The 16,505-nt window shown below is 36.2% G+C and overlaps 1 protein-coding gene across 4 annotated transcripts in view; it reads left to right on the top strand.

Moving 5' to 3' along the window:
* LOC131068309 (uncharacterized) overlaps positions 1-16,505 on the top strand; it is a 374,805-nt gene that overhangs the window by 227,968 nt on the left and 130,332 nt on the right. For all 4 annotated transcript variants that reach the window (XM_058003475.2, XM_058003478.2, XM_058003476.2 and 1 more), the window contains 2 exons: positions 6,347-6,477; positions 7,229-7,311. In XM_058003475.2, the coding sequence (XP_057859458.1) occupies positions 6,347-6,477; positions 7,229-7,311 (214 nt within the window). The remainder of the gene's footprint in view (positions 1-6,346; positions 6,478-7,228; positions 7,312-16,505) is intronic.

Genomic DNA, 16,505 nt, shown 5'->3' with positions numbered 1-16,505 from the left:
TTGCGGTGCGACGGTTGGCACTCACACCCCCTCGGTATCTTTATATACTTCAGAATGTAACTTGCAACACACGAATTATGAATGGAATAACATATCTGATACTTGTCTGATATCTATGGCATTGTTCTACATTACGTACTTTATGCTTTAAGTATTCACCTGAGAGGGTAAACATTTGGCGCCGTTGCCTAGACGTACTCGGGAATGGAAGACACGGATGGCGCACGGACACGATGGGCCTACCCGTTGGTGAAATAAACCCAGAGGCCGACGACGTGTGAACAGAACTTTACACAGGAGAAGATACGGCAACAAGAGAATTTTCAATTTTGCTCCAGGTAGCCATCTTCATCAAGGACGCCTTCTGCACTTCCTTAGTTTTTTTTCTTCTGGATTTTTGCGAGCTCCATGTATTCTCCATTTTGTTGTAAGTCGCCTGGAGACGACTTTTCTTTTTGGGGGGGATGATGTTAGCCACATTATTGTATATGGGAATAAGACTTGTTAATTAAGTTGTAATCGGGTTTGTTAGTTGGCAGCCGAGGGGTGGTAGTTGCGGGTGCGACGGTTGGTACTCACACCCCCTCGGTATCTTTATATACTTCAGAATGTAACTTGCAACACACGAATTATGAATGGAATAACATATCTGATACTTGTCTGATATCTGTGGCATTGTTCTGCATTACGTACTTTATGCTTTAAGTATTCACCTGAGAGGGTAAACAAAGATATTCATAATTAATTATTTATTGGGGGCCACTTTATTAAGAGGGACTATTATCCATTTGGGCGATTTTTATGTATTAAGCCTAAGTTGAAATTATATTATTGCAAGTAGTTTCTGGATTTGATTGTGTGAGCAGTATTTTGACCATCAACGTTTCAAATCACACTTTGTGATCCATCATCAGGATGAAAGAGAGTTGAAGGAGCAAAAAGATAGTGAGTTGCAAACCAAGGTTAATATTATATTACTTGGGCGACTTGTGTTATTTGGGTGGCTTGACATAAGCTAAAATATTATTAATTTAAAGTGCCAACGATGGAGGAAAATGAATATAAGAATGAAAAATCGTGGAGCTGGACCCATTTGTAACTTTTCATTTCTTTTCCTCTGAGCATCGTTTTCTTATTTCCTCACCGTCTGAGACGAAACCCCTAGTATGGTTGATGATTCAGACAGAACCCTAGATCATGCACAGTGCCACAACATGAATCAGCCATCGAAAGAGCTAAAACCCTTGTGTTGCAATGTCCCTTGGAGTGTTCAGTGCTAAGAGTATTCGCCTAGGGCTGAGTCGACTCCTTCAGGCGATTTACATTCACAATTACATAACACAGATCAGGCACGAATTTCAGAAAGTGTTGGAGCTAATTTCATATTGCAGCAACCCTACAGTCCACCATACACTACAGAGATAGCGATTTTAATAAGTGAGCTGCCTGCTTAATATACTAAAGCAATCAAGGAGTCTATTCTTGCTGGATAAAGAGGGCAATTAGAGTTCTATAATATTCTTTGGACATCAATACTCCTTTCAGGCATCATCCAGATTTTGTCTAGAGATTTTCTGTAGAAGCTAATTATTGTATGCTACTTGGAAATCTTATGTAAATATGTTTATCTACAGCAATTAAATATTCAGTCCTTTCATTATAGATTAGTCAAATTTCTTGCTCATTTAGAAATTAAAGATTAATCAGTGCATGCATAAGTACCTTTATGTTCTAAAAATTAACCGTAAGCATACATCAAAACAAAACCTTAAACTTCATCATGAATTTGAGAAAAGAATATTACAAGATAACAATATCAAAGAATTATATTCACAAACCACTTTACCATTGGTAGTGGAACCCATCACCTCTTATGAATGTGTTACAAGCAATAGTGAGAATAAATATTACAAATATATTTTCTCAATACACCGTAAGTGCCTTAAGACACTTTTCAAGTATGTTTGAACTATGTCATAGGATTTACAAGGTAGATGGCACCTTAATCCTAACATTCTCCCACTTAACATCATACATTGTAAATACACCCATAGAAATCATAAACAAGGGAAAACCATCCCTTAGCCATCCATGTACCATCTTAATGTTCACCATGCTCTCATGCTCCAACAAGATACCTGCAAAAGCAACCATGATTGCCATCATCAAGCAAAACAAAACTCCTCACATTGTCCAACATGCCACATATGGAAGAAAAAGGAACATACCAAGGTGAACCATATTAATCGTCATTGGAACCATTACCAATACTTACATGAATATGAGCAATAGATTCAAATGATAACAAAGGCTCTGAGCAACTGCTTTACTCATACCACCTGGAATAGCAACCACAATTAATTGCAACTCATCTAAGCTAATCATACCTCAATCCAGGTGTAATATGCTACCCTGTTTTGCCTTTGTTTTTTTTTGTTTCTTAAAAGTGTTTGCAATAGAAATGACAAATAAAGTGTAGGTAACAGAAATATTTGTAGTTAACTAATAACTCAAAAAAGTGACAATATTTAGAAATATAAAAAGCTGAAAATTCCAAATTAATACTCTGAGTTGAATATACAAAATTTCTCAATACTATGAGCAATTGAGATCATTAAATGACATTACATAGCTAATTCCAACATACCCACAAAATGCAACAATAAAATAGCTGGTGTTGTTCATGAAATGTGCAATCTGGCTCATTGAAAATTGATGACACACCCTAGATTCACCTTCATTGGCTAAATTGAATTTATCTCTGTGTTCTCTAGACTTGGGGTACCCAAAACAATAAGATAAGCTCTCCAAACCCTTGTTGATGATGTCATTGGAAACCCAATGTCCCTCTACACATGTACAGCCAACAATGGCAATGGTATGGCCAGCATAATGTAAGATAATAACAGCTCCAACCCTCCTCACACTCAATCTGTGAACTGAAAAATAAGCCTCCAAAAATTTGTAACTATAAACTAAGAAGATGCATAGAATGAATCACCATGAAAGCTCCAATGTGTTTCTTGAATAAAAACACCAAGTAATCCTCCAGATTGTGTTTTTCAGTAACGCAGACAATGTTTCCTACAAGGGTTTCCGTCTTCACAAACCTGAGAAAAACAATCTCCTCCAGGAGCACAAGCAATATCAAATATCCAATATCAACATGAGAAAAGAGCTCAACAAAACTGCTTTTATAGCTCTCCTAAGAAAATCAGCCCCCATCACTTATTAATTTTCATTTAAATAAAAGTCACTTTTTAATCTTCCAATATAGTTTCCAAATATAAAAAGGCCCCATTCATCTAAAATAAATTCTCTTTCACTTTATAACGGCCCCTATAGTCCTTTTATTTAATAAATTAAAATAACGATAAATTTAAATCTTTAATTTAACTTTATTAATTAATAACTTATCATTATTTTATTTAAAACCACTGGACTATATAAAATACTGAGATAATAATTAAAACTGAATCTATTGACAATATAAAAAATAGTAACCCTACTAGTTGGCTCAGTTGATACTCGAAATATTGGAAGGCTAACCCAAAATCACTCTAGAAAGGAGCATTATTCTCATTATAATGATGGGAGCTCAACTAAACATGAAATATTGTTAAACTATTGAATTGCCTCCAAAGTTTCCTAACCCTAACTCATTAGCCTATGGGAACCAAACTGAATAGGCTAATGGTCCCCTAACTTAATTGATTAGGAAGGGGACATTATAGTCTGTCCTTCCCAAAATTGCTTGTCCTCAAGCAATCTCAACTCGGGATGATGCAAAATCTGTATTTAAAAAATGTCTATAACATGGAGCCTAAAATTTTTTATGTCCTTGCTATCTTGTCTTGATAAAAAATAATGTTTTGTTTGTAAAGCTGATCAGTAATAAAGTTAACTTCTAGGGTAGGGTAGCCAAGGCAAGTTGACAGAGTAGAGGAACATAAATTACATAGAAAGGTGAAAAGTATCAGAAATAAACTATTGGTATAAAGAGAATCAGAAAACATTGAAATCAATCTAATAATCCTTATAATGCTTCTGGATTCGATTGGGTGCAAGATTTTTATCATCAACATTTCGAATCACACTCTGTGATTCATCATCAGGATGAGAGTTCTAAGGAGAAGAAAGATGCTAGGAAGCAGATCTAGATTGAATAAAAAGATGACAGGGGTGGGGGAGAGAGAAATAGAGCATGCAAATCAAAATAAAAAATATAAAAAATGGAACTAGAAATAAGAAAACAAAAGAAACCACAGAGAAATAAATATATATAGAAATAATGATATAAATATATGTATACATATATATGTGCATATATATATATATATACATATATGTGAACAAATAAACACACACACACACACACACACACACACACACACACACACACACACACACACATATATATATATATATTAACATATACATATATATGTATATATGTATATATATCTATATATATCTATATATAAACGCCTACGTAAATGCATGTTTATATATATACATATATGTATGTATATATATATACACACACACACACACACACACATACACACATACACACATATATGTGTGTGTATGTATGTGGGACAAAAAGGACCCAAAAAAGGAAATAAAAGAAATAAACAATGAATAAAGAGAACAAAAACAAAAACGATATAAAACAAAAGATAAAAAAGAAAATAGAGCACAGAAAAGGGGGGCCACATCACAACGCTAAACCGAGTAGAGACACAGAGATGTGGCGAATGGAGAGGGGATAGAAAGGAAAGGAAACAAGAGAGAGGAAAAGGAGGAGAGGACAAGGAAGCTAACGATGGGGGTGCCTAAGAGTATCAAGCAAGGGTTGCCACGAGGGATTAAGGCACCAACCATCGTCACGATTAAGATTGGTCGGGTGGTTATTGATGACAATGGCCTCCTTAAGTTTCCTTTTGAAGAAGTTTTCTTCCTTGAAAAGGATTTGAGTGTCCTCTAAACAAATATGATGCTTGGTGGGTGAGGAGTGCTCTACCAAGGCCGATTTGAGAACACGCTTGTGCCTAATGTCAGCATCGTGCTCCTTGATTCTCGTGCTAAAAGAATGACCCGTCTCCCCTATATATAGGGTGCCACACGAGCAAACGACCTTATAAACCCTGACTCCGAATAGATGTCCCTAGAGTCTTTGAGAGGGCAAATACTCTTCAAAAGGAAACTGAAGGAGAAGATTGTCATCAATAACCACCCGACCAATCTTAATCGTGACTTCTTCAAAAGGAAACTTAAGGAGGCCATTGTCATCAATAACCACCCTACCAATCTTAATCGTGACGATGGTTGGTGCCATAATCCCTCGTGACAACCTTTGCTTGATACTCTTAGGGACCCCAGTCGTTAGCTTCCTTGTCCTCTCCTCCTTTTCCTGTCTCTTGTTTCCTTTTCTTTCTCTCCCTTCTCCATTCGCCACATCTTCGTGTCTCTGCTCGGTTTAGCGTTGTGATTTGGCCCCCCTTTTCTGTGCTCTTTTTTCTTTTGTTTTATATTGTTTTTGTTTTTGTTCTCTTTATTCCTTGTTTGTTTCTTGTTTTTCCTTTTTTGGGTCCTTTTTGTTCCCCCCCCCCCCCCCACACACACATATATATTTATAAATATACATATATGTATATATATAAACACGCATTTATGTAGACGTTTATATATTGATATATACATATATATGTATATGTAAATGTATATATATATATTAAACATACATACATGTCTATATATATATATACATATATGTATATGTTTATACATATATATATATATACTTACACACACTCACACAGTTGTATGGTTGTATGTATATACATGCATGCGTATTTTCTCATATATATATATATATGTATATATGTATGTATGTATGTATTTATGTATGTACATATATACATATTTTTTTGTTCACACACATATATATATATATGCACATATATATGTATACATATATTTATATTTCATTCTTTCTATATATATTTCTTTCTTTGTGGTTTCTTTTGTTTTCTTATTTCTAGTTCCATTTTTTTATATTTTGATTTGTGTGCTCTCTTTCTCTCTCCCCCACCCCTCTCATCTTTTTATTCAGTCTAGATCTGCTTCCTAGCATCTTTCTTCTCCTTAGATCTCTCATCCCGATGATGAATCATGGAGCGTGATTCGAAACATTGATGATAAAAATCTTATACACAATCGAATCCAGAAGCATTATAAGGATCCATAATTTTTTTACAACTTAAGAAGTTAAATCATAAGAATAATGTTAGATTTCAGCTCCAATAGGCATTAATTAGATCTGACAGTTAAAGTCTTACAGGTAGGTGCAGGAACAAACCCTTTGGAAGGAGCAGCACTAGGCATGTCACTGCTTGAGTCTTTTGCTGACAGTGGTTCTCTTTTGACAGTAGCTACAACTCATCAAGGGGAGCTGAAAGCTTTGAAGTACAGGTACTTAAATTTTTCCCTTTGCTGCACAATTATTAGAAAAGTAATGTTTTTTTACTGTGATTCTGTTTACTTATGCATCATTTAAAATATATTTACTGAGTTTTTGTTGGTGTGGATGATATAAAGATATAGACAATGCAGGCTAAACTTTTTTCAAACTGCTGAGTCTGTGCTTTCCTTTTGCTGAGACCAAGCCCAAGCCAAAAAGCAGACTGTGAATTTGTGTCAACTCTGCATTTTGTACATTGGTATTGTTTGTGTTTATTGGGTCATCTTCATTTTTTGGTTCATTGCTTATTACACATCAAGTTTTTGCAGTCTAGTGTGTTTTCCACAAAACTAGTAATTAAAAATGAAATACAATCACCGCTAATGGTTTGCTGCTCAATTCTTGATCAAACACATGCTTTGTTGAGGGCTGTTTTGCTCACATCGTCAGCTGATCTTGTGGTTCGGGTTTATTTACTTTTAATTTGTCCTGTCTTGCTTTTATTTCTTTGCTTTAGCTCTTTGTGTTTACTTACTTGCATACCCTTGGGTTCTTTTGCCCTAGATCCTTTTTTCAAATTGAATGTGTTATCTGGTCTCATAGACCTATTTTGGTCATTTGAGGTCATTACTAAAACTTTTTGGGTTTCCAATCTACCATTCTCTTTAACAAAAGATTGGTATATCTCATTTGTACTGCTGCTGCTGTATGCTCTTTTAGTTGGATTGTTAGCATAAGATACAGTATTTCTTTCCTTGACAGCAATGACAGGTTTGAGAATGTGTCTGTGGAGTATGATGAAGAAAAAATGAGACCAACATACAAGCTTCTCTGGGGCATTCCAGGTCTGTATCTATCTATATATTCAATTTGTATAAAAAAGTCTTTTGAATGTTGTTTTGCCTGAAACACAATTTCTAGTAGCGGACCTAAATTTTTTACATTCATCATATATATTCGCATAATTATATATATCAAGAAGTCTTTTTGAAATGCCTAATTGTTTAGTTACCTTACTGTTCCAAATTTTTAGGTGATATCTTGCAAGTTTTGGTCAGACAACAGTATTTTAAAAGAAGTTACTGCCATCTTACCTGTGAATCGCCCCATCTCTGTGACTGTATTGAATCATAAAAAATGTGTCGTGTGAAGTGTAATTTGAGCACTATCAAAGACACTTTCAGATAAATAGACGAATACTTAAACCTTTCCAAACAGAAACCCTATGATTTCATACATAACAATTCTAAGTTGGTGGAAAAGTCAGTTTTTGCTTGGTGAACCTGAATCTGCCATAGCGGAACTGTTTTAATGCATTCTTTTGCTTGAAGTTATTATGCATTTAACATTTTATTTGCATGGTTTTGATTGATTGATATTGATGATGACAAGCTTTTTATGATCTTCTATACATATATGATTAACCATTCCTGAAAATAATAAGCAAAAAAATTGGATGGTACTCAGTCTTAATTTTCATTACTTGACCAAAGCAAACACCCTTTTGAAATAAATCTATAAGATTTGAATTTTGGGATAGTTTGCAAAGTGAAGAAGATAAAGTCTTGAAGTAAGTTACTGGAAAGAGAAAACATAACAAAAGAGAAACAATTTCCTTTTACTAGCAAATATACATGTGTGTGTATGGATGCATGCACCGCAGACCTATGTATGTGTGTGCACACGTATATATACATGCATATTTAGATACACATACATTACATATAAGTTATCAGTTTGGGTTTGGGTTTTTTGGAACAACAATATTTTTTGAGGTTGAGTTTGTTGTGGTTACATTTATACAAAAAACTTATAAAAATCTCGAATATATACATATTTGTAGCCTAAAAACAAGAATTAAGTTCAGAATACCACATAACATGCTTATACTAAGAAAAACTACCATAATAATTAAAATACTACTTTGTTGTCAACTTATCAAACTTGAATGTCATGATAGATATGTTTTGTTATATATTAAAATAATAAAATCAGCAATCAGCATCACAAGGGTCTTCGTACAGATCATGATCATCATTGACATTAGATTATGTAGGTATTTTAAAAGAACCACAAGGAGTGTCAATGTGCCATTGGCTCTTGCACTAAAAGTATGTTGGTTATTTAAGTCCAAAAATGTAGATTGTTGGGTAGTGATGGCATCCATGTCAATTTGCTATTGTTCCAAATTCCTCAATTTTCTTGCCCTTTGTACTGATTTTGTTCATGCAAAAGAAGGTTCAAATCAAAATGTTTGTACCCTAGCTCAACGATTTTTAATGCCAATGAGTTGTTCTTTACTAAATTGATGGAGGAGATTGTTGGATAGTGGTGGCATCCTTGTCAATTTGCTATTGTTCTGAATTCCTCAATTTTCTTGCCCCTTCTAGTGATTTTGTTTGTGAAAAATAAGGTGCGAATCAAAATCTTTGTACCCTAACTCCCCACCAATAAACTCCTACAGATTAAAGATGATTGGAATTGGTGGATTCAAAATAAGAGCTGATTGAATGACTGGCATAGGTTAACTCGTTGGGGGCCTGCCATTCAGGAATTGCAAGTTAGTATTTTCACAATTGATATGACTTTGTTAGCAGTTTCTTTTCAATGGTCTCTGTATAATTGAATAAATTTTTATATTAATTTTTAAGTGGTGCAGGGGAACCTAATGGGTTTCATGCTTCCATGAGGCTGTTGATGTATGTAGCTAGGTCGGAGCCCTTCTAGGGCCAACCCAGCACACCTAACGTGTATTTTTGTCTGGCCCTGATTGGGCGATTTACCTTGCAATTATGCTGGCCCCATAATGGGCGGTAAACTTGTAATACACATATGTAACGGGTAATGTGAACAGGGCAGACACTATCACATGTAACTTGTAATTGCTTTGGGCGCCAAAATAAGATAATATTATTAAGGCCGATCTGAGGTGTCTAGGCAGACTTGACACATATATATACAAGTCATTCATGCATCAAAGGACACACACACATACAGACCTTCATACAGCGACCTCCTTCAGCAGTGATCAGCGAACATCATCTACAATCAGCAAATATCTTCTTAGGACAGCGAATTCTCTCCTAAGGACAGCGAACTATCTTTTTGGGAAAGTGAACTATTTCTGTGATCAGCGAAGCATAATTCAAGGACTGCAAACCATCATTGAACAGCGAATTATCTTCTATTGCTGGCGAACTGTTCTTAAGGTCAAGGGAACTACCATTGAGGGCAGCGAACCTTACCCTAGGTGCAGTAACTGTTCCTTCTGTCAGCAATCATCATTGGAAGGGCAGCGAACACATTATTGAAGACTGTGAACTACCATTGGTGACAGCGAACTTCATCTCTGAGTCAGCCAACCTACTTGTGACAGCAACCACTCTATTCTCAGAGATGGGTGCATCATTGTGTATACTGTTTTTCTGTGCATATCTTACTGGTCTTAATTGCTTCAAGTGTTGAAGCATATTGTAATTACCTCTGATTATGTCATAATAAAGATCTGAGATTAGTTGCTGGATTTTTCACCTCCAAGAGGGAGGTTTTCCCAGGGTAGTTTGGTGTTCTTTGTGTGCATTGATTTGTCTATCTGTTATTGTTATCTAATTTGCTACAGTCTGATATAAAATTAACAGAGGCTAGTTTGAGTCTTTTTATGTTTTATGTCATGTTAGGTTTAAATAAGGTCCTATGAACCATTTTGGTGATGTTTTGCAGTCAATCAATATAATAGGGTTCATGGTGCAAAGTTGTCAGGAAATTGTCAATATTGTCATAAGGGGGGCAAAAAGTTGTCAATATGCTTCCAATGGCATTTAATCATGTAAGAAGGTCTATTTGACCTCTTTGAACCTATTTGTAATCATTTGGAGTCATAGGGGGTCTTATTTCGGGTCCTTAGCAAGTTTTGTCAAAAATTGTCATTACAACTTTTCTTGAAAACTGTCACATTGAGCAAAGTTGTTAAGTTGGGGTTAGTTAGTGTCCACATGTCAGTTATGGACGTTGGAGGGTTGAGCCAATCTATAAATAACGTTTTTTCATCAACCAATGGGTCGGTTGGTGGATTTTTAAGGATTTTGCTAATAAAGTTGGAGTTTTCTGTGTATTTCAATACGTTGCAGACTGTCTTTTACTCTTTTACTCATTGAAAACTTTCATATTTGAATGTTAAGTCCATTGGGAATGGAAGAACAGTGATTCTATTTTATTTTGCCTTTTATTTCATCAAGATCCATTGAGATTTGACTGAGATATAATCATAATTGTAAGAACTGCTATAAACCCTGGTTAGGGTATGGAGTCACAAAAATAAATGTATAACTCTTTCTCTCATCGGTGAAAGATCACCCCAATGGGTGGGAAGGTGTATTTTGATGCTGCCTTTCATTCCTTTTTGGTTGCAAGACTCCAAATTAAATATGGCACGTGTTTGGGCATGAAGACAGTCTGATATCCTCATGCATCAGATAGTATAAGGCAGTGAAGTGAAGAATTTGTTGATGGGCCAAGTGAATGGTCTGTACAGGTGTTTGGTGGTTGAGAGAAGGGTGTGGGGGACCATATAAAACCTTCTCAAGTGGTTGGAAGGCATTACAAGAAGAACCAATCCACTTGGGGTTGACTGTCCTAGATACCTTTGACTGTCACAGTCATAATGCACAGTCCTATGTATGCTGCAATCAGAGCTGTAGAAGTAACCATGCTTTGTTGAAGGGTCTATGAGTGGTGTGCAAGGGTCCTAGGGACTCATTTCCTTTAGAGTTAGGAGCCTAAAACAAATGTTGTGGTCTTTGGTTGTGACTGTCATTTAAAGTTTAGGACAGTGTTTGCCTTTTTTTTATAACCCAATGAACAGTTACTCTTTGGAATGATATATTGAAAGTGTGTTGAATCCTCCCTAAGGCACTTGGGTGAGTATAGTGTATAACTCCACACCAACATTAAGGCCAGGGACCATCACCTTTTGTTGTCTTCCCATTGCCAAGCATTGGAAGACTCCTAATATGGTTGCTTGTTTTGCTTGTGAGGGAGATATGAGCCCATTGTTGTGAAATATGCCTACATGTTGTTGACTGGAACCCTACCTACTGCATCAATAAGCTCCCTCAATATGTTTAAATATGTGTAGCGATACCTTTTCTTACATGCATTGTTGGCTTCTTGTGTTGAAGAAATAGCAACTATCAGATGAAGAAATCCTTGCCAAGAAATATATATATATGTATATATATATACACGTATGTATATATATATATATATAATTAATTTATATTAAAAGTTGATAACTATATGTTATCGGGTTAACAATGAATAATATCTGATTGCGTTTTTGTTTTGATCGGCGACTTGCTTAACATTAGTTAAGCACCGATCATATGCTATCGGGTTACTAGACCTGATAGCATATTGGTGTCGATTCATAATGAATCAGCACCAATATGCTATCGGGCTATTAACTCGATAGCATACATTGCAGATTCACATTGTTATCGGTTGGCAATACCGATCGTTTGGCATAAACAAAACATTGATCGCTGTGTTAAACCCGATAAGCGTACACTGATTCATATCGGTTTATTTGTAGAGGCACAATTAAGAGATGCCATGGATAGGGTGGAGACATGTCTGCCCATGACATCTCTCTTGTAAGATATATATGTGCCTGTTATTGTTATCCAAAGGACATCGAAATTATTAACGTTCTTTCTCCACCATCTGCAATACATAGAAGATAATTAGAAAATAGAATTGATATATACTGTGAGAAATATTTGCATTGCAATACAACATCATTATACATACCTTGATTTTGAATTGAAATTTGAAGAACTTTTACATGGTATCAGAGCCTCGGTAGATTGAACTTGAGGCATTCAAATTTGTGAAAAATTCAAAGTCAAGAAGATATCTAACATCACATTTCTTCAAATGGCCAACACTATCAGATTTGAAGATAGACTCGAAGGAGGCGACAATTTCTCAGCATGGAAATTCAGAATTAAGATGATCCTAAAGGGGAATAAAGTTGAATCATTTGTAAGAGTCGAGTCTAAAGAACCTGAGAATGAACTTGACAAAACAACATGGATCGAGGGTAATGAAAAGGCCATCAAGATCATAGTTGACGGAGTGAGGAACAATATTATGCCAATCATAAAGAAACATGAGACTGCTTATCATATGTTCAAGGCACTCGAAAATGCATTTGAGATAACCAATGCAAGTAGAACCTTGGCTCTAAAAAGAGAGATAAATCATATAAGTATGATAAAAGGGGAGTCAATCAATGCCTACTTCATGCGGATATCTACCCTAAGGGATGAACTAGCAACACTTGGATACGAAATCCAAAGCAAAGAGTTAACACTCATTGCTCTAGATGGGTTACCTAGTGTCTGGGAAACGTTTGTTCAAGGCATCAATGCAAGGGCTAAATATCCAAATTTTGAGAGGCTAAGAGCGTATTGTCTTCAAGAAGAATCAAGGTTGAATAAGAAAGGGATCAAGCATACGAATATAGATGAAGATCTTCAAGTTCTAAACACCAACTCCAATAAGAAAAAAAAGAAGAAACAATTCAAGAAGAGAAAGGACATCAAGGCAAGAATACCTCCAAGAAGGATCTCTCTCATATTCAATGCTTCAGGTGTGACAAGTTCGGGCACTGTTGCTAAATGTCCTGAAAGATCTAAGCAAGCTACATTTATCAAAGTTGGAAAGTCAAAAGACGAAGATGATTCCGAGAAATATGTGTTCTACTCAGCACTTTCAAACCAAGTATCAAACAAGGCTAACTCATGGGTGATTGATAGTGGCTCATCCAGACATTATACGGGGTTCAGAGAAGTGTTAGACTCCATGATAGAGGAGACCGATGAGGAAGTAACAATCGGAGATGACTTTGCATATCCAGTCAGAGGAATTGGAACCTGCATCATCAGACTGAAGTCAGGCTTATCATTATAGCTTATAGGAATACTATATGTCCCAGGCATCAAGAGGAACCTAGTCTCCATCTCAGCACTAGAGGATAATGGGTATAGGGTGACCTTCATGGACAACAAAGTGTTGGCTTGGCCAAAGAATTCGTCCATCAAGAAAGCCAAAACCATTGGTCAAAGACAAGGTTACTTATATGAGCTATGCATAGAGCCCAACCTGGCCGTAATCCATGAAGTTGCAGATGCTAATGAAGTTTGGCATAGAAGACTAGGTCACCTGAATTTCAGAGCTTTATCATCTATGGAAAACCTTGTCACAGGTTTACCCAAGTTAAAGCAATATCATTTAGAGGCATGCAAGGGATGTGCCCTAGGTAAAAATACTAAGGGCTCTTTTCAAAATAGTACTAGGAAAACAAGTAATGTTTTAGAATTAGTCCACTTTGATGTATGTGGACCTATGTCAGTACCCTCTTTAGGGGGATTTTTGTATTATGTAATATTTGTGGATGACTACTCTAGAAAAACTTGGATCTATTTTTTGAAATATAAAGAATCATAAGAGATCCTTAATAAGTTTAAAGAATTTAAAACCCTAACATAAAACTTCTCAGGTAATAAAGTTAAAACCCTAAGAACTAACAATGGGGGGGAATACACCTCAGATCTATTTAAACATTTTTGTAAAAATGCTAGGATTAAGAGGGAGTTTATTGTACCTTATAATCCTCAACAAAATGGGGTAGCTGAGAGGAAAAATAGGACAATTGTAGAAGTTGCCAAATCTATGCTTCTTGATCAAAACCTAGATACCCATCTTTGGGCAAAAGCCTCCTGCACTGCCGTGTATATCCAAAATAGATGTCCTCACTCCCATATTGAAGATAAAACCCCCGAGGAATTTTTTACTAAAACAAAGCCAGATATTAGCCATCTTAGAATATTTGGATGCCGTGTTTATATCCATGTACCTAAAGAGAAAAGGTTAAAACTAGAGCCTTCAAGAAAAAGGGGAATATTTGTTGGGTATAGTGAAACCTCCAAGGCCTACAAAATCTACATACTTGGTCAGAGGCATATTGAACTTAGTAGGGATGTAATTTTTGAAGAAGACTTAGCCTTCATAAAAGCCCAAAGTTCTATAGAACCTGAAGTCCATGTTCCTGCTCCTAGCATAGATGAAGATCCTGCTGCTGAGTTTCAGAGGGAGAATCTTGAGGAAAATGAAGGTGAAATTCAAAACCCACCTAGAGAAAATCTCAAGAAAACACCACTATGGGCCACCAAAACTGTAGAAGAAGCTCATAAGTATGCTGCCCCTTCAGGAACCCTCAGAGAAAGCAAAAGGCCTAACAGATTCACCAGCTATGTTGCCCTCATGAATGACCTTTCAAAAGATGAACCTACCAATGTATCAGATGCACTTAAACATCAAGTATGGAAGGATGCCATGTCTGATGAATACCAGTCCATTGTAAAAAATCATGTTTGGGAGATTGTTCCCAGGCCAGCTGGAAAATCTGTTGTATCTTTCAAATGGCTCTTCAAGATCAAACATGCTGCAGATGGCAGCATTGAGAAACACAAGGCGAAATTTGTAGCCAGAGGGTTCTCACAAAAGGAAGGAATTGATTACGAAGAAACTTTTGCACCTGTGGCCAGATACACCTTAGTAAGAGCAGTCTTAGCCATTGCCACAACAAAAGTATGGAAAGTACATCAGATGGATGTAAAGACAATATTTCTTAATGGAAAGATTGCAGAAGAAGTATATCTAGAGCAACTTGAAGGATTTGAGATTCATAATGCAGAGTCTCATGTGTGTAGACTCAAGAAAGCTCTTTATGGGCTTAAATAGGCCTCCCAAGGCCTGGTATGAAAGAATTGATACTTATCTCACAGGGCTAGATTTCTCAAAGAATGATGCAGATCCAAATCTTTACTATAAACAAAACAAAGGTGATATGTTGATATTGATTCTATATGTTGATGATTTGTTAATCACAGGTGAAGATCACCTCATAGATCAGTGCAAGAAAGGTCTTGCTAAAGAATTTGACATGAAGGACTTGGGATTCCTTCATTACTTCCTAGGATTAGAAGTATGGCAAAATTCTGATGGCATCATACTAAACCAGGGTAAGTATACCTTGGACATTTTGAAGAGATTTGGAATGTTAAACTGCAGACCTATGACTTCTCCGATGGAAACAAACCTTCATAGACTTAAGGAAGCGGCAGCAGAATCACAACCCACAGATCCTACTCTATACAGGCAAATGATTGGGTCCCTGATGTATCTGGTAAATACAAGACTAGATATCTGTTACACAGTTAATGCTTTGAGTCAGTTTATGTGTGAACCAAAGGAGATAGACCTGGTGTAATGTCCCTACTAGTTAGAGATCATTAACTTGCAAAATAGATTGTTAGAACACAACAAACATATATATATATATAAGTAATCTAATTCGCAATCTAACTTTAATACTTAATCAACATAATCATAATTTTTATCTAATAAAAAGGATACGAATGCCATACGAAAGTATGTCCTTAGGCGGCTATGAAACTCGCCCTCTTGGTACCCCTTGGTCCCAAGCCCTCCAGGAAACGAAGATGAGTTCGAATCCTGTCTTGGGTGTAACCTCTTACACCCAAGCCATCCAAGGAAGACCCTTGTCTACTCCTTGCCTTAGGTGGTGCCTCCATCATCCAAGTCCTCAGAGGGAACTGGCCAGATCCGTCGAGTCATGTCTTGGGTGTAACCTCTTACATCCAAGCCATCCAAGGAAGTGTTGACGTGTATTTTGTACACTATCAAACACATAATAAAATACCTAAAGGTACCTTATCCTCTCTTGAATAAAGCCTCTGATTGCTGAAGATATTGCGGAAAAGGATCAATTAGGATGACTCCAAGGTTCTTCGTTGTAGGATCTCTACGTGTGGATAAGCTCTCTGTGGTATGATGTGATTTGCTGGAATCACAAGGGGACTTACATTTGATGATTGAACGTTTGATCTGCTTTGAATATTGCTGGAACACAGGCTCTTACTAGCTTTGATTTAAAAAAAAGGAAAAAAGATGA

The sequence above is a fragment of the Cryptomeria japonica genome, chromosome 11 (assembly GCF_030272615.1).
Source record: "Cryptomeria japonica chromosome 11, Sugi_1.0, whole genome shotgun sequence".
In the NCBI taxonomy this organism is placed as follows: Eukaryota; Viridiplantae; Streptophyta; class Pinopsida; order Cupressales; family Cupressaceae; genus Cryptomeria; species Cryptomeria japonica.
Note: the sequence above shows the minus strand (reverse complement) of the source record. Positions and strands in the feature narration are given on the sequence as shown.